The sequence below is a fragment of the Ranitomeya variabilis genome, chromosome 4 (genome assembly GCF_051348905.1).
Source record: "Ranitomeya variabilis isolate aRanVar5 chromosome 4, aRanVar5.hap1, whole genome shotgun sequence".
In the NCBI taxonomy this organism is placed as follows: domain Eukaryota; kingdom Metazoa; phylum Chordata; class Amphibia; order Anura; family Dendrobatidae; genus Ranitomeya; species Ranitomeya variabilis.
The window spans coordinates 61487953-61511803 of record NC_135235.1 but is presented as its reverse complement, the minus strand read 5'-3'; the positions used below and the strand labels follow the sequence as shown (position 1 = coordinate 61511803).

The following is a 23851-nucleotide window of genomic DNA, read 5'->3' as shown; positions in this document are numbered from 1 at the left end:
TTCAGCCCTTTGTAGTGTTTAAAACCAAAATACATGTTAAAGCAAATTTTTATAAATAGTGATGAGTGGATTTATTCGGATACCTTTCAGCAATCTCAAATTTGGCATGAAAGGAGCTCATTTGAATTTGTGTTCGGATTTACGTGCATTTTCCCTTAAAGTCAGCAAAACTCGTGAACAGTTCAGTAAATGATTGTGTTTCCACTAATGCTTTTGTTAGGACTTTGGCTAGGATAGTGGTGCTGTATGTTGAGCGGGGGGGTCTTTAATGAAGGGATTTAGTGTGGAGAGGTCAGAGGAATGGCAGACTGTTTTGTTTTTTAATTTTTTCTCTTTTTGTTAACTTAATATGTGTAGATTCTGGCAGACAATCACAGCACAAATACCATCCACAATGCCAGACACAAGGGCTTCTGTAATTGGTTGCCAAAATCACATGACCCTCTCCATATAAAAAGGGGATATGTTGTTTTGGTGGCATGATTTTGTCAGTGTAACAGTACAGAGAGGATGCTACAGTGGCTGCTGCAAGTTTTCAGATAGTTAGAAATGCAGTTTATTGTCAGTTTCTTCAGCTGTTTTGGATCCTGTGTAAAATCAACCTTCCATCATCTGAAACGATTGTGCTAATAGTGTGGTGCAGGCAGGGCGCCACATTTCCTAATCACATTCAATTGGATTAATACTGTGGTGCAGGAAGGAGGCTACATTTCCTATTCAAAATCGTTTGCACTAACATTGTGGTGTAGGCAGGAGGCCAGATTTCCTAATGAAAATAGTTTGGGCTAATATTGTGGTTCAGGCAGAAAGCCACATTTCCCAATCATGAACTTTTGGTCTAATATTGTGGTGCCAGCAGGATGTCACATTTCCTAATCAAACTTGTTTGGGCTAAGATTTTGTGGTGCAGAAAGGAGGCCCCATTTCTTTATCTAAATTATTTGTGCTAGTACTGTCTTGCAGGCTTGTGATCACATTTCAGAATCTAAATCCTTTTAGCTAATAGTGTGGTCCAGAGACCAGCCTACATTTTTTAATCTGAATCCTTTCTGACAACAGTTTATTCCAGACACACTAAATCTTCTGCTCTACTATTGTGGTGCATGCAGGAGGCAGGAGGCCACATTTCCTAATCTAAATAGTTTGTGCTAATTTTCTGGTGCAGGCAGTAGACCACATTTCCTAATCTAATATTAGCCAAATATTGGTTATGGATAGTCAAACATTACATTAATAATTAATATGTGGAATAAAACCCTATAACAGAAACCCATCAGCATCTTATTATTGATGTGTCAATGACCTCACAAAGGCATCCTACTAGCACATAAAACCTCTTAACATTTTGGACTTAATAGGGAAGGAACCAAAGTGCCTCTAGTCCTTCAAGATTTTCTTATAAAAACTATTGATTGTTTGAGTTACCCTTAGTAGTAGAAAATATGAAAATGTGGATTACTTGAACATCTATGCAAACAACATATCATATCAGATGATTGTATAAGATTTCATCATTTTGAAAATATACCTGAGCAGACGACTCCAGCATCTTCATTATGTCCACAGTTATTCACTGTAAATGGTTGGTGTAGACAGTCCCATACGTGTTGTTCATTGCCGGTGCATTGCACATCATCCAATACAATTACTCCTTGTCCTTGGCCAAATGCAGCACTGCCATTAAATGCAAGAGCTTGGCCACAATTTAACTGCCGGCATACAACTTGTGCAGCATTAATATCCCAATAATCATCACACACAGTTCCCCATGCTCCGTTATAGAGGATTTCTACACGACCGTTACATTGACCATTGCCATTTACCAGTCTTATAGACAAGTCTGAACCTGAACCTAAAAAAAAGGAGAATGGTCATTTCTGAAAACAATGAATTATAAATTATCTTAAAGGGAACCTGACAGATCCCCTATAAAGCATTTGTATGATTGTTACTAAATACCCTGCCTATTCAGCCCTTTGTAGTGTTTAAAACCAAAATACATGTTAAAGCAAATCTTTATAAATAGTTATGAGTGGATTTATTCGGATACCTTTCAGCAATCTCAAATTGGGCATGAAAGGAGCTCATTTGAATTTGTGTTCGGATTTACGTGCATTTTCCCTTAAAGTCAGCAAAACTCGTGAACAGTTCAGTAAATGATTGTGTTTCCACTAATGCTTCTGTTAGGACTTTGGCTAGGATAGTGGTGCTGTATGTTGAGCAGGGGGGTATTTAATGAGGGGATTTAGTGTGGAGAGGTCAGAGGAATGGCGGACTGTTTTTGTTTTTTAATTTTTTCTCTTTTTTTAACTTAATGTGTGTAGATTCTGGCAGACAATCACAGCACAAATACCATCCACAATGCCAGACACAAGGGCTTCTGTAATTGCTTGCCAAAATCACATGACCCTCTCCATATAAAAAGGGGATATGTTGTTTTAGTGGCATGATTTTGTCAGTGTAACAGTACAGAGAGGATGCTACAGTGGCTGCTGCAAGTTTTCAGATAGTTAGAAATGCAGTTTATTGTCAGTTTCTTCAGCTATTTTGGATCCTGTGTAAAATCAACCTTCCATCATCTGAAACAATTGTGCTAATAGTGTGGTGCAGGCAGGGCGCCACATTTCCTAATCACATTCAATTGGATTAATACTGTGGTGCAGGAAGGAGGCTACATTTCCTATTCAAAACCGTTTGCACTAACATTGTGGTGTAGGCAGGAGGCCAGATTTCCTAATGAAAATAGTTTGGGCTAATTGTCATGAATCCCCAATGGCTAGGGATAGCACAGGACAAGCAAAGTATAACAAATATCGGACGAGCTCTAGGGTGATGGAACCTGGGCTGACCGCTGCCCTACGCCTGACAAACGCAACTAGAGATAGCCAGGGAGCGTGCCTACGTTGGTTCTAGACGCCACGCACCAGCCTAAGAGCTAACTAGTACTGCAGAGAAAACAAAGACCTCACTTGCCTCCAGAGGAATTAACCCCAAAAGATATAGTTGCCCCCCACATGTATTGACGGTGAAATGAGAGGAAGGCACAAACATAGAGATGATGTATATAGTTTTAGCAAATAGAGGCCCGCTGAAAACTAGAAAGCAGAATGATACAAAAGGGGACTGAGCGGTCTGCAAAAAACCCTAATCAAAAAACCATCCTGAGATTACAAGAACCCATGTGCCAACTCATGGCACATGGGGAGAACCTCAGTCCACTAGAGCAACCAGCTAGCATAGAGACATTCTAAGCAAGCTGGACCAAAAACCAAACAACTGAAAATCAGCACTTAGCTTATCCTGAAAGATCTGGGAGCAGGTAGGCAGGAACCAAACAGAGCACATCTGAACACATTGATAGCCGGCAAGGGAAATGACAGAAAGGCCAGGTAAAATAGGAAACACCCAGCCTCTGATGGACAGGTGGAAACCAAAGGCCGCAACCCACCAAAGTCACCCAGTACCAGCAGTAACCACCAGAGGGAGCCCACAAACAGAATCCACAACAGCTAATATTGTTTTGCAGGCAGAAAGCCACATTTCCCAATCATGATCTTTTGGTCTAATATTGTGGTGCCAGCAGGATGTCACATTTCCTAATCAAACTTGTTTGGGCTAAGATTTTGTGGTGCAGAAAGGAGGCCCCATTTCTTTATCTAAATTATTTGTGCTAGTACTGTCTTGCAGGCTTGTCATCACATTTCAGAATCTAAATCCTTTTAGCTAATAGTGTGGTCCAGAGACCAGCCTACATTTTTTAATCTGAATCATTTCTGACAACAGTTTATTCCAGACACACTATATCTTCTGCTCTACTATTGTGGTGCACGCAGGAGGCAGGAGGCCACATTTCCTAATCTAAATAGTTTGTGCTAATTTTCTGGTGCAGACAGTAGACCACATTTCCTAATCTAATATTAGCCAAATATTGGTTATGGATAGTCAAACACTACATTAATAATTAATATGTGGAATAAAACCCTATAACAGAAACCCATCAGCATCTCATTATTGATGTGTCAATTACCTCACAAAGGAATCCTACTAGCACATAAAACCTCTTAACATTTTGGACTTAATAGGAAAGGAACCAAAGTGCCTCTAGTCCTTCAAGATTTTCTTATAAAAACTATTGATTGTTTGAGTTACCCTTAGTAGTAGAAAATATGAAAATGTGGATTACTTGAACATCTGTGCAAACAACATATCATATCAGATGATTGTATAAGATTTCATCATTTTGAAAATATACCTGAGCAGATGACTCCAGCATCTTCATTATGTCCACAGTTATTCACTGTAAATGGTTGGTGTAGACAGTCCCATACGTGTTGTTCATTGCCGGTGCATTGCACATCATCCAATACAATTACTCCTTGTCCTTGGCCAAATGCAGCACCGCCATTAAATGCAAGAGCTTGGCCACAATTTAACTGCCGGCATACAACTTGTGCAGCATTAATATCCCAATAATCATCACACACAGTTCCCCATGCTCCATTATAGAGGATTTCTACACGACCGTTACATTGACCATTGCCATTTACCAGTCTTATAGACAAGTCTGAACCTGAACCTAAAAAAAAGGAGAATGGTCATTTCTGAAAACAATGAATTATAAATTATCTTAAAGGGAACCTGACAGATCCCCTATAAAGCATTTGTATGATTGTTACTAAATACCCTGCCTATTCAGCCCTTTGTAGTGTTTAAAACCAAAATACATGTTAAAGCAAATCTTTATAAATAGTTATGAGTGGATTTATTCGGATACCTTTCAGCAATCTCAAATTGGGCATGAAAGGAGCTCATTTGAATTTGTGTTCGGATTTACGTGCATTTTCCCTTAAAGTCAGCAAAACTCGTGAACAGTTCAGTAAATGATTGTGTTTCCACTAATGCTTCTGTTAGGACTTTGGCTAGGATAGTGGTGCTGTATGTTGAGCAGGGGGGTCTTTAATGAGGGGATTTAGTGTGGAGAGGTCAGAGGAATGGCGGACTGTTTTTGTTTTTTAATTTTTTCTCTTTTTGTTAACTTAATGTGTGTAGATTCTGGCAGACAATCACAGCACAAATACCATCCACAATGCCAGACACAAGGGCTTCTGTAATTGCTTGCCAAAATCACATGACCCTCTCCATATAAAAAGGGGATATGTTGTTTTAGTGGCATGATTTTGTCAGTGTAACAGTACAGAGAGGATGCTACAGTGGCTGCTGCAAGTTTTCAGATAGTTAGAAATGCAGTTTATTGTCAGTTTCTTCAGCTATTTTGGATCCTGTGTAAAATCAACCAACCTTCCATCATCTGAAACAATTGTGCTAATAGTGTGGTGCAGGCAGGGCGCCACATTTCTTAATCACATTCAATTGGATTAATACTGTGGTGCAGGAAGGAGGCTACATTTCCTATTCAAAACCGTTTGCACTAACATTGTGGTGTAGGCAGGAGGCCAGATTTCCTAATGAAAATAGTTTGGGCTAATATTGTTTTGCAGGCAGAAAGCCACATTTCCCAATCATGATCTTTTGGTCTAATATTGTGGTGCCAGCAGGATGTCACATTTCCTAATCAAACTTGTTTGGGCTAAGATTTTGTGGTGCAGAAAGGAGGCCCCATTTCTTTATCTAAATTATTTGTACTAGTACTGTCTTGCAGGCTTGTCATCACATTTCAGAATCTAAATCCTTTTAGCTAATAGTGTGGTCCAGAGACCAGCCTACATTTTTTAATCGGAATCATTTCTGACAACAGTTTATTCCAGACACACTAAATCTTCTGCTCTACTATTGTGGTGCACGCAGGAGGCAGGAGGCCACATTTCCTAATCTAAATAGTTTGTGCTAATTTTCTGGTGCAGGCAGTAGACCACATTTCCTAATCTAATATTAGCCAAATATTGGTTATGGATAGTCAAACACTACATTAATAAATAATATGTGGAATAAAACCCTATAACAGAAACCCATCAGCATCTTATTATTGATGTGTCAATGACCTCACAAAGGCATCCTACCAGCACATAAAACCTCTTAACATTTTGGACTTAATAGGAAAGGAACCAAAGTGCCTCTAGTCCTTCAAGATTTTCTTATAAAAACTATTGATTGTTTGAGTTACCCTTAGTAGTAGAAAATATGAAAATGTGGATTACTTGAACATCTATGCAAACAACATATCATATCAGATGATTGTATAAGATTTCATCATTTTGAAAATATACCTGAGCAGACGACTCCAGCATCTTCATTATGTCCACAGTTATTCACTGTAAATGGTTGGTGTAGACAGTCCCATACGTGTTGTTCATTGCCGGTGCATTGCACATCATCCAATACAATTACTCCTTGTCCTTGGCCAAATGCAGCACTGCCATTAAATGCAAGAGCTTGGCCACAATTTAACTGCCGGCATACAACTTGTGCAGCATTAATATCCCAATAATCATCACACACAGTTCCCCATGCTCCATTATAGAGGATTTCTACACGACCGTTACATTGACCATTGCCATTTACCAGTCTTATAGACAAGTCTGAACCTGAACCTAAAAAAAAGGAGAATGGTCATTTCTGAAAACAATGAATTATAAATTATCTTAAAGGGAACCTGACAGATCCCCTATAAAGCATTTGTATGATTGTTACTAAATACCCTGCCTATTCAGCCCTTTGTAGTGTTTAAAACCAAAATACATGTTAAAGCAAATCTTTATAAATAGTTATGAGTGGATTTATTCGGATACCTTTCAGCAATCTCAAATTGGGCATGAAAGGAGCTCATTTGAATTTGTGTTCGGATTTACGTGCATTTTCCCTTAAAGTCAGCAAAACTCGTGAACAGTTCAGTAAATGATTGTGTTTCCACTAATGCTTCTGTTAGGACTTTGGCTAGGATAGTGGTGCTGTATGTTGAGCAGGGGGGTCTTTAATGAGGGGATTTAGTGTGGAGAGGTCAGAGGAATGGCGGACTGTTTTTGTTTTTTAATTTTTTCTCTTTTTGTTAACTTAATGTGTGTAGATTCTGGCAGACAATCACAGCACAAATACCATCCACAATGCCAGACACAAGGGCTTCTGTAATTGCTTGCCAAAATCACATGATGCTCTCCATATAAAAAGGGGATATGTTGTTTTAGTGGCATGATTTTGTCAGTGTAACAGTACAGAGAGGATGCTACAGTGGCTGCTGCAAGTTTTCAGATAGTTAGAAATGCAGTTTATTGTCAGTTTCTTCAGCTATTTTGGATCCTGTGTAAAATCAACCTTCCATCATCTGAAACAATTGTGCTAATAGTGTGGTGCAGGCAGGGTGCCACATTTCCTAATCACATTCAATTGGATTAATATTGTGGTGCAGGAAGGAGGCTACATTTCCTATTCAAAATCGTTTGCACTAACATTGTGGTGTAGGCAGGAGGCCAGATTTCCTAATGAAAATAGTTTGGGCTAATATTGTGGTGCAGGCAGAAAGCCACATTTCCCAATCATGATCTTTTGGTCTAATATTGTGGTGCCAGCAGGATGTCACATTTCCTAATCAAACTTGTTTGGGCTAAGATTTTGTGGTGCAGAAAGGAGGCCCCATTTCTTTATCTAAATTATTTGTGCTAGTACTGTCTTGCAGGCTTGTGATCACATTTCAGAATCTAAATCCTTTTAGCTAATAGTGTGGTCCAGAGACCAGCCTACATTTTTTAATCTGAATCATTTCTGACAACAGTTTATTCCAGACACACTAAATCTTCTGCTCTACTATTGTGGTGCACGCAGGAGGCAGGAGGCCACATTTCCTAATCTAAATAGTTTGTGCTAATTTTCTGGTGCAGGCAGTAGACCACATTTCCTAATCTAATATTAGCCAAATATTGGTTATGGATAGTCAAACACTACATTAATAATTAATATGTGGAATAAAACCCTATAACAGAAACCCATCAGCATCTTATTATTGATGTGTCAATGACCTCACAAAGGCACCCTACTAGCACATAAAACCTCTTAACATTTTGGACTTAATAGGGAAGGAACCAAAGTGCCTCTAGTCCTTCAAGATTTTCTTATAAAAACTATTGATTGTTTGAGTTACCCTTAGTAGTAGAAAATATGAAAATGTGGATTACTTGAACATCTATGCAAACAACATATCATATCAGATGATTGTATAAGATTTCATCATTTTGAAAATATACCTGAGCAGATGACTCCAGCATCTTCATTATGTCCACAGTTATTCACTGTAAATGGTTGGTGTAGACAGTCCCATACGTGTTGTTCATTGCCGGTGCATTGCACATCATCCAATACAATTACTCCTTGTCCTTGGCCAAATGCAGCACTGCCATTAAATGCAAGAGCTTGGCCACAATTTAACTGCCGGCATACAACTTGTGCAGCATTAATATCCCAATAATCATCACACACAGTTCCCCATGCTCCATTATAGAGGATTTCTACACGACCGTTACATTGACCATTGCCATTTACCAGTCTTATAGACAAGTCTGAACCTGAACCTAAAAAAAAGGAGAATGGTCATTTCTGAAAACAATGAATTATAAATTATCTTAAAGGGAACCTGACAGATCCCCTATAAAGCATTTGTATTATTGTTACTAAATACCCTGCCTATTCAGCCCTTTGTAGTGTTTAAAACCAAAATACATGTTAAAGCAAATCTTTATAAATAGTTATGAGTGGATTTATTCGCATACCTTTCAGCAATCTCAAATTGGGCACGAAAGGAGCTCATTTGAATTTGTGTTCGGATTTACGTGCATTTTCCCTTAAAGTCAGCAAAACTCGTGAACAGTTCAGTAAATGATTGTGTTTCCACTAATGCTTCTGTTAGGACTTTGGCTAGGATAGTGGTGCTGTATGTTGAGCAGGGGGGTCTTTAATGAGGGGATTTAGTGTGGAGAGGTCAGAGGAATGGCAGACTGTTTTTGTTTTTTAATTTTTTCTCTTTTTGTTAACTTAATGTGTGTAGATTCTGGCAGACAATCACAGCACAAATACCATCCACAATGCCAGACACAAGGGATTCTGTAATTGCTTGCCAAAATCACATGACCCTCTCCATATAAAAAGGGGATATGTTGTTTTAGTGGCATGATTTTATCAGTGTAACAGTACAGAGAGGATGCTACAGTGGCTGCTGCAAGTTTTCAGATAGTTAGAAATGCAGTTTATTGTCAGTTTCTTCAGCTATTTTGGATCCTGTGTAAAATCAACCTTCCATCATCTGAAACAATTGTGCTAATAGTGTGGTGCAGGCAGGGCGCCACATTTCCTAATCACATTCAATTGGAATAATACTGTGGTGCAGGAAGGAGGCTACATTTCCTATTCAAAATCGTTTGCACTAACATTGTGGTGTAGGCAGGAGGCCAGATTTCCTAACGAAAATAGTTTGGGCTAATATTGTGGTGCAGGCAGAAAGCCACATTTCCCAATCATGATCTTTTGGTCTAATATTGTGGTGCCAGCAGGATGTCACATTTCCTAATCAAACTTGTTTGGGCTAAGATTTTGTGGTGCAGAAAGGAGGCCCCATTTCTTTATCTAAATTATTTGTGCTAGTACTGTCTTGCAGGCTTGTCATCACATTTCAGAATCTAAATCCTTTTAGCTAATAGTGTGGTCCAGAGACCTGCCTACATTTTTTAATCTGAATCATTTCTGACAACAGTTTATTCCAGACACACTAAATCTTCTGCTCTACTATTGTGGTGCACGCAGGAGGCAGGAGGCCACATTTCCTAATCTAAATAGTTTGTGCTAATTTTCTGGTGCAGGCAGTAGACCACATTTCTTAATCTAATATTAGCCAAATATTGGTTATGGATAGTCAAACACTACATTAATAATTAATATGTGGAATAAAACCCTATAACAGAAACCCATCAGCATCTTATTATTGATGTGTCAATGACCTCACAAAGGCACCCTACTAGCACATAAAACCTCTTAACATTTTGGACTTAATAGGGAAGGAACCAAAGTGCCTCTAGTCCTTCAAGATTTTCTTATAAAAACTATTGATTGTTTGAGTTACCCTTAGTAGTAGAAAATATGAAAATGTGGATTACTTGAACATCTATGCAAACAACATATCATATCAGATGATTGTATAAGATTTCATCATTTTGAAAATATACCTGAGCAGATGACTCCAGCATCTTCATTATGTCCACAGTTATTCACTGTAAATGGTTGGTGTAGACAGTCCCATACGTGTTGTTCATTGCCGGTGCATTGCACATCATCCAATACAATTACTCCTTGTCCTTGGCCAAATGCAGCACTGCCATTAAATGCAAGAGCTTGGCCACAATTTAACTGCCGGCATACAACTTGTGCAGCATTAATATCCCAATAATCATCACACACAGTTCCCCATGCTCCATTATAGAGGATTTCTACACGACCGTTACATTGACCATTGCCATTTACCAGTCTTATAGACAAGTCTGAACCTGAACCTAAAAAAAAGGAGAATGGTCATTTCTGAAAACAATGAATTATAAATTATCTTAAAGGGAACCTGACAGATCCCCTATAAAGCATTTGTATTATTGTTACTAAATACCCTGCCTATTCAGCCCTTTGTAGTGTTTAAAACCAAAATACATGTTAAAGCAAATCTTTATAAATAGTTATGAGTGGATTTATTCGGATACCTTTCAGCAATCTCAAATTGGGCACGAAAGGAGCTCATTTGAATTTGTGTTCGGATTTACGTGCATTTTCCCTTAAAGTCAGCAAAACTCGTGAACAGTTCAGTAAATGATTGTGTTTCCACTAATGCTTCTGTTAGGACTTTGGCTAGGATAGTGGTGCTGTATGTTGAGCAGGGGGGTCTTTAATGAGGGGATTTAGTGTGGAGAGGTCAGAGGAATGGCGGACTGTTTTTGTTTTTTAATTTTTTCTCTTTTTTTAACTTAATGTGTGTAGATTCTGGCAGACAATCACAGCACAAATACCATCCACAATGCCAGACACAAGGGATTCTGTAATTGCTTGCCAAAATCACATGACCCTCTCCATATAAAAAGGGGATATGTTGTTTTAGTGGCATGATTTTGTCAGTGTAACAGTACAGAGAGGATGCTACAGTGGCTGCTGCAAGTTTTCAGATAGTTAGAAATGCAGTTTATTGTCAGTTTCTTCAGCTATTTTGGATCCTGTGTAAAATCAACCTTCCATCATCTGAAACAATTGTGCTAATAGTGTGGTGCAGGCAGGGCGCCACATTTCCTAATCACATTCAATTGGATTAATACTGTGGTGCAGGAAGGAGGCTACATTTCCTATTCAAAATCGTTTGCACTAACATTGTGGTGTAGGCAGGAGGCCAGATTTCCTAATGAAAATAGTTTGGGCTAATATTGTGGTGCAGGCAGAAAGCCACATTTCCCAATCATGATCTTTTGGTCTAATATTGTGGTGCCAGCAGGATGTCACATTTCCTAATCAAACTTGTTTGGGCTAAGATTTTGTGGTGCAGAAAGGAGGCCCCATTTCTTTATCTAAATTATTTGTGCTAGTACTGTCTTGCAGGCTTGTGATCACATTTCAGAATCTAAATCCTTTTAGCTAATAGTGTGGTCCAGAGACCAGCCTACATTTTTTAATCTGAATCATTTCTGACAACAGTTTATTCCAGACACACTAAATCTTCTGCTCTACTATTGTGGTGCACGCAGGAGGCAGGAGGCCACATTTCCTAATCTAAATAGTTTGTGCTAATTTTCTGGTGCAGGCAGTAGACCACATTTCTTAATCTAATATTAGCCAAATATTGGTTATGGATAGTCAAACACTACATTAATAATTAATATGTGGAATAAAACCCTATAACAGAAACCCATCAGCTTCTTATTATTGATATGTCAATGACCTCACAAAGGCATCCTACTAGCACATAAAACCTCTTAACATTTTGGACTTAATAGGGAAGGAACCAAAGTGCCTCTAGTCCTTCAAGATTTTCTTATAAAAACTATTGATTGTTTGAGTTACCCTTAGTAGTAGAAAATATGAAAATGTGAATTACTTGAACATCTATGCAAACAACATATCATATCAGATGATTGTATAAGATTTCATCATTTTGAAAATATACCTGAGCAGATGACTCCAGCATCTTCATTATGTCCACAGTTATTCACTGTAAATGGTTGGTGTAGACAGTCCCATACGTGTTGTTCATTGCCGGTGCATTGCACATCATCCAATACAATTACTCCGTGTCCTTGGCCAAATGCAGCACTGCCATTAAATGCAAGAGCTTGGCCACAATTTAACTGCCGGCATACAACTTGTGCAGCATTAATATCCCAATAATCATCACACACAGTTCCCCATGCTCCATTATAGAGGATTTCTACACGACCGTTACATTGACCATTGCCATTTACCAGTCTTATAGACAAGTCTGAACCTGAACCTAAAAAAAAGGAGAATGGTCATTTCTGAAAACAATGAATTATAAATTATCTTAAAGGGAACCTGACAGATCCCCTATAAAGCATTTGTATTATTGTTACTAAATACCCTGCCTATTCAGCCCTTTGTAGTGTTTAAAACCAAAATACATGTTAAAGCAAATCTTTATAAATAGTTATGAGTGGATTTATTCGGATACCTTTCAGCAATCTCAAATTGGGCACGAAAGGAGCTTATTTGAATAAGTGTTCGGATTTACGTGCATTTTCCCTTAAAGTCAGCAAAACTCGTGAACAGTTCAGTAAATGATTGTGTTTCCACTAATGCTTCTGTTAGGACTTTGGCTAGGATAGTGGTGCTGTATGTTGAGCAGGGGGGTCTTTAATGAGGGGATTTAGTGTGGAGAGGTCAGAGGAATGGCGGACTGTTTTTGTTTTTTAATTTTTTCTCTTTTTGTTAACTTAATGTGTGTAGATTCTGGCAGACAATCACAGCACAAATACCATCCACAATGCCAGACACAAGGGCTTCTGTAATTGCTTGCCAAAATCACATGACCCTCTCCATATAAAAAGGGGATATGTTGTTTTAGTGGCATGATTTTGTCAGTGTAACAGTACAGAGAGGATGCTACAGTGGCTGCTGCAAGTTTTCAGATAGTTAGAAATGCAGTTTATTGTCAGTTTCTTCAGCTATTTTGGATCCTGTGTAAAATCAACCTTCCATCACCTGAAACAATTGTGCTAATAGTGTGGTGCAGGCAGGGCGCCACATTTCCTAATCACATTCAATTGGATTAATATTGTGGTGCAGGAAGGAGGCTACATTTCCTATTCAAAATCGTTTGCACTAACATTGTGGTGTAGGCAGGAGGCCAGATTTCCTAATGAAAATAGTTTGGGCTAATATTGAGGTGCAGGCAGACAGCCACATTTCGCAATCATGATCTTTTGGTCCAATATTGTGGTGCCAGCAGGATGTCACATTTCCTAATCAAACTTGTTTGGGCTAAGATTTTGTGGTGCAGAAAGGAGGCCCCATTTCTTTATCTAAATTATTTGTGCTAGTACTGTCTTGCAGGCTTGTGATCACATTTCAGAATCTAAATCCTTTTAGTTAATAGTGTGGTCCAGAGACCAGCCTACATTTTTTAATCTGAATCATTTCTGACAACAGTTTATTCCAGACACACTAAATCTTCTGCTCTACTATTGTGGTGCACGCAGGAGGCAGGAGGCCACATTTCCTAATCTAAATAGTTTGTGCTAATTTTCTGGTGCAGGCAGTAGACCACATTTCTTAATCTAATATTAGCCAAATATTGGTTATGGATAGTCAAACACTACATTAATAATTAATATGTGGAATAAAACCCTATAACAGAAACCCATCAGCATCTTATTATTGATGTGTCAATGACCTCACAAAGGCACCCTACTAGCACATAAAACCTCTTAACATTTTGGACTTAATAGGGAAGGAACCAAAGTGCCTCTAGTCCTTCAAGATTTTCTTATAAAAACTATTGATTGTTTGAGTTACCCTTAGTAGTAGAAAATATGAAAATGTGGATTACTTGAACATCTATGCAAACAACATATCATATCAGATGATTGTATAAGATTTCATCATTTTGAAAATATACCTGAGCAGATGACTCCAGCATCTTCATTATGTCCACAGTTATTCACTGTAAATGGTTGGTGTAGACAGTCCCATACGTGTTGTTCATTGCCGGTGCATTGCACATCATCCAATACAATTACTCCTTGTCCTTGGCCAAATGCAGCACTGCCATTAAATGCAAGAGCTTGGCCACAATTTAACTGCCGGCATACAACTTGTGCAGCATTAATATCCCAATAATCATCACACACAGTTCCCCATGCTCCATTATAGAGGATTTCTACACGACCGTTACATTGACCATTGCCATTTACCAGTCTTATAGACAAGTCTGAACCTGAACCTAAAAAAAAGGAGAATGGTCATTTCTGAAAACAATGAATTATAAATTATCTTAAAGGGAACCTGACAGATCCCCTATAAAGCATTTGTATTATTGTTACTAAATACCCTGCCTATTCAGCCCTTTGTAGTGTTTAAAACCAAAATACATGTTAAAGCAAATCTTTATAAATAGTTATGAGTGGATTTATTCGGATACCTTTCAGCAATCTCAAATTGGGCACTAAAGGAGCTCATTTGAATTTGTGTTCGGATTTACGTGCATTTTCCCTTAAAGTCAGCAAAACTCGTGAACAGTTCAGTAAATGATTGTGTTTCCACTAATGCTTCTGTTAGGACTTTGGCTAGGATAGTGGTGCTGTATGTTGAGCAGGGGGGTCTTTAATGAGGGGATTTAGTGTGGAGAGGTCAGAGGAATGGCGGACTGTTTTTGTTTTTTAATTTTTTCTCTTTTTGTTAACTTAATGTGTGTAGATTCTGGCAGACAATCACAGCACAAATACCATCCACAATGCCAGACACAAGGGCTTCTGTAATTGCTTGCCAAAATCACATGACCCTCTCCATATAAAAAGGGGATATGTTGTTTTAGTGGCATGATTTTGTCAGTGTAACAGTACAGAGAGGATGCTACAGTGGCTGCTGCAAGTTTTCAGATAGTTAGAAATGCAGTTTATTGTCAGTTTCTTCAGCTATTTTGGATCCTGTGTAAAATGAACCTTCCATCATCTGAAACAATTGTGCTAATAGTGTGGTGCAGGCAGGGTGCCACATTTCCTAATCACATTCAATTGGATTAATATTGTGGTACAGGAAGGAGGCTACATTTCCTATTCAAAATCGTTTGCACTAACATTGTGGTGTAGGCAGGAGGCCAGATTTCCTAATGAAAATAGTTTGGGCTAATATTGTGGTGCAGGCAGAAAGCCACATTTCCCAATCATGATCTTTTGGTCTAATATTGTGGTGCCAGCAGGATGTCACATTTCCTAATCAAACTTGTTTGGGCTAAGATTTTGTGGTGCAGAAAGGAGGCCCCATTTCTTTATCTAAATTATTTGTGCTAGTACTGTCTTGCAGGCTTGTGATCACATTTCAGAATCTAAATCCTTTTAGCTAATAGTGTGGTCCAGAGACCAGCCTACATTTTTTAATCTGAATCATTTCTGACAACATTTTTTTCCAGACACACTAAATCTTCTGCTCTACTATTGTGGTGCACGCAGGAGGCAGGAGGCCACATTTCCTAATCTAAATAGTTTGTGCTAATTTTCTGGTGCAGGCAGTAGACCACATTTCTTAATCTAATATTAGCCAAATATTGGTTATGGATAGTCAAACACTACATTAATAATTAATATGTGGAATAAAACCCTATAACAGAAACCCATCAGCTTCTTATTATTGATATGTCAATGACCTCACAAAGGCATCCTACTAGCACATAAAACCTCTTAACATTTTGGACTTAATAGGGAAGGAACCAAAGTGCCTCTAGTCCTTCAAGATTTTCTTATAAAAACTATTGATTGTTTGAGTTACCCTTAGTAGTAGAAAATATGAAAATGTGGATTACTTGAACATCTATGCAAACAACATATCATATCAGATGATTGTATAAGATTTCATCATTTTGAAAATATACCTGAGCAGATGACTCCAGCATCTTCATTATGTCCACAGTTATTCACTGTAAATGGTTGGTGTAGACAGTCCCATACGTGTTGTTCATTGCCGGTGCATTGCACATCATCCAATACAATTACTCCTTGTCCTTGGCCAAATGCAGCACTGCCATTAAATGCAAGAGCTTGGCCACAATTTAACTGCCGGCATACAACTTGTGCAGCATTAATATCCCAATAATCATCACACACAGTTCCCCATGCTCCATTATAGAGGATTTCTACACGACCGTTACATTGACCATTGCCATTTACCAGTCTTATAGACAAGTCTGAACCTGAACCTAAAAAAAAGGAGAATGGTCATTTCTGAAAACAATGAATTATAAATTATCTTAAAGGGAACCTGACAGATCCCCTATAAAGCATTTGTATTATTGTTACTAAATACCCTGCCTATTCAGCCCTTTGTAGTGTTTAAAACCAAAATACATGTTAAAGCAAATCTTTATAAGTAGTTATGAGTGGATTTATTCGGATACCTTTCAGCAATCTCAAATTGGGCACGAAAGGAGCTTATTTGAATTTGTGTTCGGATTTACGTGCATTTTCCCTTAAAGTCAGCAAAACTCGTGAACAGTTCAGTAAATGATTGTGTTTCCACTAATGCTTCTGTTAGGACTTTGGCTAGGATAGTGGTGCTGTATGTTGAGCAGGGGGGTCTTTAATGAGGGGATTTAGTGTGGAGAGGTCAGAGGAATGGCGGACTGTTTTTGTTTTTTAATTTTTTCTCTTTTTGTTAACTTAATGTGTGTAGATTCTGGCAGACAATCACAGCACAAATACCATCCACAATGCCAGACACAAGGGCTTCTGTAATTGCTTGCCAAAATCACATGACCCTCTCCATATAAAAAGGGGATATGTTGTTTTAGTGGCATGATTTTGTCAGTGTAACAGTACAGAGAGGATGCTACAGTGGCTGCTGCAAGTTTTCAGATAGTTAGAAATGCAGTTTATTGTCAGTTTCTTCAGCTATTTTGGATCCTGTGTAAAATCAACCTTCCATCATCTGAAACAATTGTGCTAATAGTGTGGTGCAGGCAGGGCGCCACATTTCCTAATCACATTCAATTGGATTAATATTGTGGTGCAGGAAGGAGGCTACATTTCCTATTCAAAATCGTTTGCACTAACATTGTGGTGTAGGCAGGAGGCCAAATTTCCTAATGAAAATAGTTTGGGCTAATATTGTGGTGCAGGCAGAAAGCCACATTTCCCAATCATGATCTTTTGGTCTAATATTGTGGTGCCAGCAGGATGTCACATTTCCTAATCAAACTTGTTTGGGCTAAGATTTTGTGGTGCAGAAAGGAGGCCCCATTTCTTTATCTAAATTATTTGTGCTAGTACTGTCTTGCAGGCTTGTGATCACATTTCAGAATCTAAATCCTTTTAGCTAATAGTGTGGTCCAGAGACCAGCCTACATTTTTTAATCTGAATCATTTCTGACAACAGTTTATTCCAGACACACTAAATCTTCTGCTCTACTGTTGTGGTGCACGCAGGAGGCAGGAGGCCACATTTCCTAATCTAAATAGTTTGTGCTAATTTTCTGGTGCAGGCAGTAGACCACATTTCTTAATCTAATATTAGCCAAATATTGGTTATGGATAGTCAAACACTTCATTAATAATTAATATGTGGAATAAAACCCTATAACAGAAACCCATCAGCTTCTTATTATTGATATGTCAATGACCTCACAAAGGCATCCTACTAGCACATAAAACCTCTTAACATTTTGGACTTAATAGGGAAGGAACCAAAGTGCCTCTAGTCCTTCAAGATTTTCTTATAAAAACTATTGATTGTTTGAGTTACCCTTGGTAGTAGAAAATATGAAAATGTGGATTACTTGAACATCTATGCAAACAACATATCATATCAGATGATTGTATAAGATTTCATCATTTTGAAAATATACCTGAGCAGATGACTCCAGCATCTTCATTATGTCCACAGTTATTCACTGTAAATGGTTGGTGTAGACAGTCCCATACGTGTTGTTCATTGCCTGTGCATTGCACATCATCCAATACAATTACTCCTTGTCCTTGGCCAAATGCAGCACTGCCATTAAATGCAAGAGCTTGGCCACAATTTAACTGCCGGCATACAACTTGTGCAGCATTAATATCCCAATAATCATCACACACAGTTCCCCATGCTCCATTATAGAGGATTTCTACACGACCGTTACATTGACCATTGCCATTTACCAGTCTTATAGACAAGTCTGAACCTGAACCTAAAAAAAAGGAGAATGGTCATTTCTGAAAACAATGAATTATAAATTATCTTAAAGGGAACCTGACAGATCCCCTATAAAGCATTTGTATTATTGTTACTAAATACCCTGCCTATTCAGCCCTTTGTAGTGTTTAAAACCAAAATACATGTTAAAGCAAATCTTTATAAATAGTTATGAGTGGATTTATTCGGATACCTTTCAGCAATCTCAAATTGGGCACGAAAGGAGCTCATTTGAATTTGTGTTCGGATTTACGTGCATTTTCCCTTAAAGTCAGCAAAACTCGTGAACAGTTCAGTAAATGATTGTGTTTCCACTAATGCTTCTGTTAGGACTTTGGCTAGGATAGTGGTGCTGTATGTTGAGCAGGGGGGTCTTTAATGAGGGGATTTAGTGTGGAGAGGTCAGAGGAATGGCGGACTGTTTTTGTTTTTTAATTTTTTCTCTTTTTTTAACTTAATGTGTGTAGATTCTGGCAGACAATCACAGCACAAATACCATCCACAATGCCAGACACAAGGGCTTCTGTAATTGCTTGCCAAAATCACATGACCCTCTCCATATAAAAAGGGGATATGTTGTTTTAGTGGCATGATTTTGTCAGTGTAACAGTACAGAGAGGATGCTACAGTGGCTGCTGCAAGTTTTCAGATAGTTAGAAATGCAGTTTATTGTCAGTTTCTTCAGCTATTTTGGATCCTGTGTAAAATCAACCTTCCATCATCTGAAACAATTGTGCTAATAGTGTGGTGCAGGCAGGGCGCCACATTTCCTAATCACATTCAATTGGATTAATATTGTGGTGCAGGAAGGAGGCTACATTTCCTATTCAAAATCGTTTGCACTAACATTGTGGTGTAGGCAGGAGGCCAGATTTCCTAATGAAAATAGTTTGGGCTAATATTGTGGTGCAGGCAGAAAGCCACATTTCCCAATCATGATCTTTTGGTCTAATATTGTGGTGCCAGCAGGATGTCACATTTCCTAATCAAACTTGTTTGGGCTAAGATTTTGTGGTGCAGAAAGGAGGCCCCATTTCTTTATCTAAATTATTTGTGCTAGTACTGTCTTGCAGGCTTGTGATCACATTTCAGAATCTAAATCCTTTTAGCTAATAGTGTGGTCCAGAGACCAGCCTACATTTTTTAATCTGAATCATTTCTGACAACAGTTTATTCCAGACACACTAAATCTTCTGCTCTACTATTGTGGTGCACGCAGGAGGCAGGAGGCCACATTTCCTAATCTAAATAGTTTGTGCTAATTTTCTGGTGCAGGCAGTAGACCACATTTCTTAATCTAATATTAGCCAAATATTGGTTATGGATAGTCAAACACTACATTAATAATTAATATGTGGAATAAAACCCTATAACAGAAACCCATCAGCTTCTTATTATTGATATGTCAATGACCTCACAAAGGCATCCTACTAGCACATAAAACCTCTTAACATTTTGGACTTAATAGGGAAGGAACCAAAGTGCCTCTAGTCCTTCAAGATTTTCTTATAAAAACTATTGATTGTTTGAGTTACCCTTAGTAGTAGAAAATATGAAAATGTGAATTACTTGAACATCTATGCAAACAACATATCATATCAGATGATTGTATAAGATTTCATCATTTTGAAAATATACCTGAGCAGATGACTCCAGCATCTTCATTATGTCCACAGTTATTCACTGTAAATGGTTGGTGTAGACAGTCCCATACGTGTTGTTCATTGCCGGTGCATTGCACATCATCCAATACAATTACTCCTTGTCCTTGGCCAAATGCAGCACTGCCATTAAATGCAAGAGCTTGGCCACAATTTAACTGCCGGCATACAACTTGTGCAGCATTAATATCCCAATAATCATCACACACAGTTCCCCATGCTCCATTATAGAGGATTTCTACACGACCGTTACATTGACCATTGCCATTTACCAGTCTTATAGACAAGTCTGAACCTGAACCTAAAAAAAAGGAGAATGCTCATTTCTGAAAACAATGAATTATAAATTATCTTAAAGGGAACCTGACAGATCCCCTATAAAGCATTTGTATTATTGTTACTAAATACCCTGCCTATTCAGCCCTTTGTAGTGTTTAAAACCAAAATACATGTTAAAGCAAATCTTTATAAATAGTTATGAGTGGATTTATTCGGATACCTTTCAGCAATCTCAAATTGGGCACGAAAGGAGCTTATTTGAATAAGTGTTCGGATTTACGTGCATTTTCCCTTAAAGTCAGCAAAACTCGTGAACAGTTCAGTAAATGATTGTGTTTCCACTAATGCTTCTGTTAGGACTTTGGCTAGGATAGTGGTGCTGTATGTTGAGCAGGGGGGTCTTTAATGAGGGGATTTAGTGTGGAGAGGTCAGAGGAATGGCGGACTGTTTTTGTTTTTTAATTTTTTCTCTTTTTGTTAACTTAATGTGTGTAGATTCTGGCAGACAATCACAGCACAAATACCATCCACAATGCCAGACACAAGGGCTTCTGTAATTGCTTGCCAAAATCACATGACCCTCTCCATATAAAAAGGGGATATGTTGTTTTAGTGGCATGATTTTGTCAGTGTAACAGTACAGAGAGGATGCTACAGTGGCTGCTGCAAGTTTTCAGATAGTTAGAAATGCAGTTTATTGTCAGTTTCTTCAGCTATTTTGGATCCTGTGTAAAATCAACCTTCCATCATCTGAAACAATTGTGCTAATAGTGTGGTGCAGGCAGGGCGCCACATTTCCTAATCACATTCAATTGGATTAATATTGTGGTGCAGGAAGGAGGCTACATTTCCTATTCAAAATCGTTTGCACTAACATTGTGGTGTAGGCAGGAGGCCAGATTTCCTAATGAAAATAGTTTGGGCTAATATTGAGGTGCAGGCAGAAAGCCACATTTCGCAATCATGATCTTTTGGTCCAATATTGTGGTGCCAGCAGGATGTCACATTTCCTAATCAAACTTGTTTGGGCTAAGATTTTGTGGTGCAGAAAGGAGTCCCCATTTCTTTATCTAAATTATTTGTGCTAGTACTGTCTTGCAGGCTTGTGATCACATTTCAGAATCTAAATCCTTTTAGTTAATAGTGTGGTCCAGAGACCAGCCTACATTTTTTAATCTGAATCATTTCTGACAACAGTTTATTCCAGACACACTAAATCTTCTGCTCTACTATTGTGGTGCACGCAGGAGGCAGGAGGCCACATTTCCTAATCTAAATAGTTTGTGCTAATTTTCTGGTGCAGGCAGTAGACCACATTTCTTAATCTAATATTAGCCAAATATTGGTTATGGATAGTCAAACACTACATTAATAATTAATATGTGGAATAAAACCCTATAACAGAAACCCATCAGCATCTTATTATTGATGTGTCAATGACCTCACAAAGGCACCCTACTAGCACATAAAACCTCTTAACATTTTGGACTTAATAGGGAAGGAACCAAAGTGCCTCTAGTCCTTCAAGATTTTCTTATAAAAACTATTGATTGTTTGAGTTACCCTTAGTAGTAGAAAATATGAAAATGTGGATTACTTGAACATCTATGCAAACAACATATCATATCAGATGATTGTATAAGATTTCATCATTTTGAAAATATACCTGAGCAGATGACTCCAGCATCTTCATTATGTCCACAGTTATTCACTGTAAATGGTTGGTGTAGACAGTCCCATACGTGTTGTTCATTGCCGGTGCATTGCACATCATCCAATACAATTACTCCTTGTCCTTGGCCAAATGCAGCACTGCCATTAAATGCAAGAGCTTGGCCACAATTTAACTGCCGGCATACAACTTGTGCAGCATTAATATCCCAATAATCATCACACACAGTTCCCCATGCTCCATTATAGAGGATTTCTACACGACCGTTACATTGACCATTGCCATTTACCAGTCTTATAGACAAGTCTGAACCTGAACCTAAAAAAAAGGAGAATGGTCATTTCTGAAAACAATGAATTATAAATTATCTTAAAGGGAACCTGACAGATCCCCTATAAAGCATTTGTATTATTGTTACTAAATACCCTGCCTATTCAGCCCTTTGTAGTGTTTAAAACCAAAATACATGTTAAAGCAAATCTTTATAAATAGTTATGAGTGGATTTATTCGGATACCTTTCAGCAATCTCAAATTGGGCACGAAAGGAGCTCATTTGAATTTGTGTTCGGATTTACGTGCATTTTCCCTTAAAGTCAGCAAAACTCGTGAACAGTTCAGTAAATGATTGTGTTTCCACTAATGCTTCTGTTAGGACTTTGGCTAGGATAGTGGTGCTGTATGTTGAGCAGGGGGGTCTTTAATGAGGGGATTTAGTGTGGAGAGGTCAGAGGAATGGCGGACTGTTTTTGTTTTTTAATTTTTTCTCTTTTTTTAACTTAATGTGTGTAGATTCTGGCAGACAATCACAGCACAAATACCATCCACAATGCCAGACACAAGGGCTTCTGTAATTGCTTGCCAAAATCACATGACCCTCTCCATATAAAAAGGGGATATGTTGTTTTAGTGGCATGATTTTGTCAGTGTAACAGTACAGAGAGGATGCTACAGTGGCTGCTGCAAGTTTTCAGATAGTTAGAAATGCAGTTTATTGTCAGTTTCTTCAGCTATTTTGGATCCTGTGTAAAATCAACCTTCCATCATCTGAAACAATTGTGCTAATAGTGTGGTGCAGGCAGGGCGCCACATTTCCTAATCACATTCAATTGGATTAATATTGTGGTGCAGGAAGGAGGCTACATTTCCTATTCAAAATCGTTTGCACTAACATTGTGGTGTAGGCAGGAGGCCAGATTTCCTAATGAAAATAGTTTGGGCTAATATTGTGGTGCAGGCAGAAAGCCACATTTCCCAATCATGATCTTTTGGTCTAATATTGTGGTGCCAGCAGGATGTCACATTTCCTAATCAAACTTGTTTGGGCTAAGATTTTGTGGTGCAGAAAGGAGGCCCCATTTCTTTATCTAAATTATTTGTGCTAGTACTGTCTTGCAGGCTTGTGATCACATTTCAGAATCTAAATCCTTTTAGCTAATAGTGTGGTCCAGAGACCAGCCTACATTTTTTAATCTGAATCATTTCTGACAACAGTTTATTCCAGACACACTAAATCTTCTGCTCTACTATTGTGGTGCACGCAGGAGGCAGGAGGCCACATTTCCTAATCTAAATAGTTTGTGCTAATTTTCTGGTGCAGGCAGTAGACCACATTTCTTAATCTAATATTAGCCAAATATTGGTTATGGATAGTCAAACACTACATTAATAATTAATATGTGGAATAAAACCCTATAACAGAAACCCATCAGCTTCTTATTATTGATATGTCAATGACCTCACAAAGGCATCCTACTAGCACATAAAACCTCTTAACATTTTGGACTTAATAGGGAAGGAACCAAAGTGCCTCTAGTCCTTCAAGATTTTCTTATAAAAACTATTGATTGTTTGAGTTACCCTTAGTAGTAGAAAATATGA

The 23851-nt window shown here is 38.2% G+C and overlaps 1 protein-coding gene across 1 annotated transcript in view; it reads right to left on the bottom strand.

Annotated features, from left to right (window-relative positions):
* LOC143767566 (uncharacterized) overlaps positions 1-23851 on the bottom strand; it is a gene marked incomplete at its 5' end in the record, with an annotated part of 125550 nt that overhangs the window by 34393 nt on the left and 67306 nt on the right. The window contains 11 exons of the mRNA XM_077255976.1: positions 1529-1829; positions 4323-4570; positions 6225-6542; positions 8193-8504; positions 10161-10484; positions 12218-12439; positions 14096-14396; positions 16152-16381; positions 18032-18349; positions 19999-20310; positions 21967-22290. Of these exons, the coding sequence (XP_077112091.1) occupies positions 1529-1829; positions 4323-4570; positions 6225-6542; positions 8193-8504; positions 10161-10484; positions 12218-12439; positions 14096-14396; positions 16152-16381; positions 18032-18349; positions 19999-20310; positions 21967-22290 (3210 nt within the window). The remainder of the gene's footprint in view (positions 1-1528; positions 1830-4322; positions 4571-6224; positions 6543-8192; positions 8505-10160; positions 10485-12217; positions 12440-14095; positions 14397-16151; positions 16382-18031; positions 18350-19998; positions 20311-21966; positions 22291-23851) is intronic.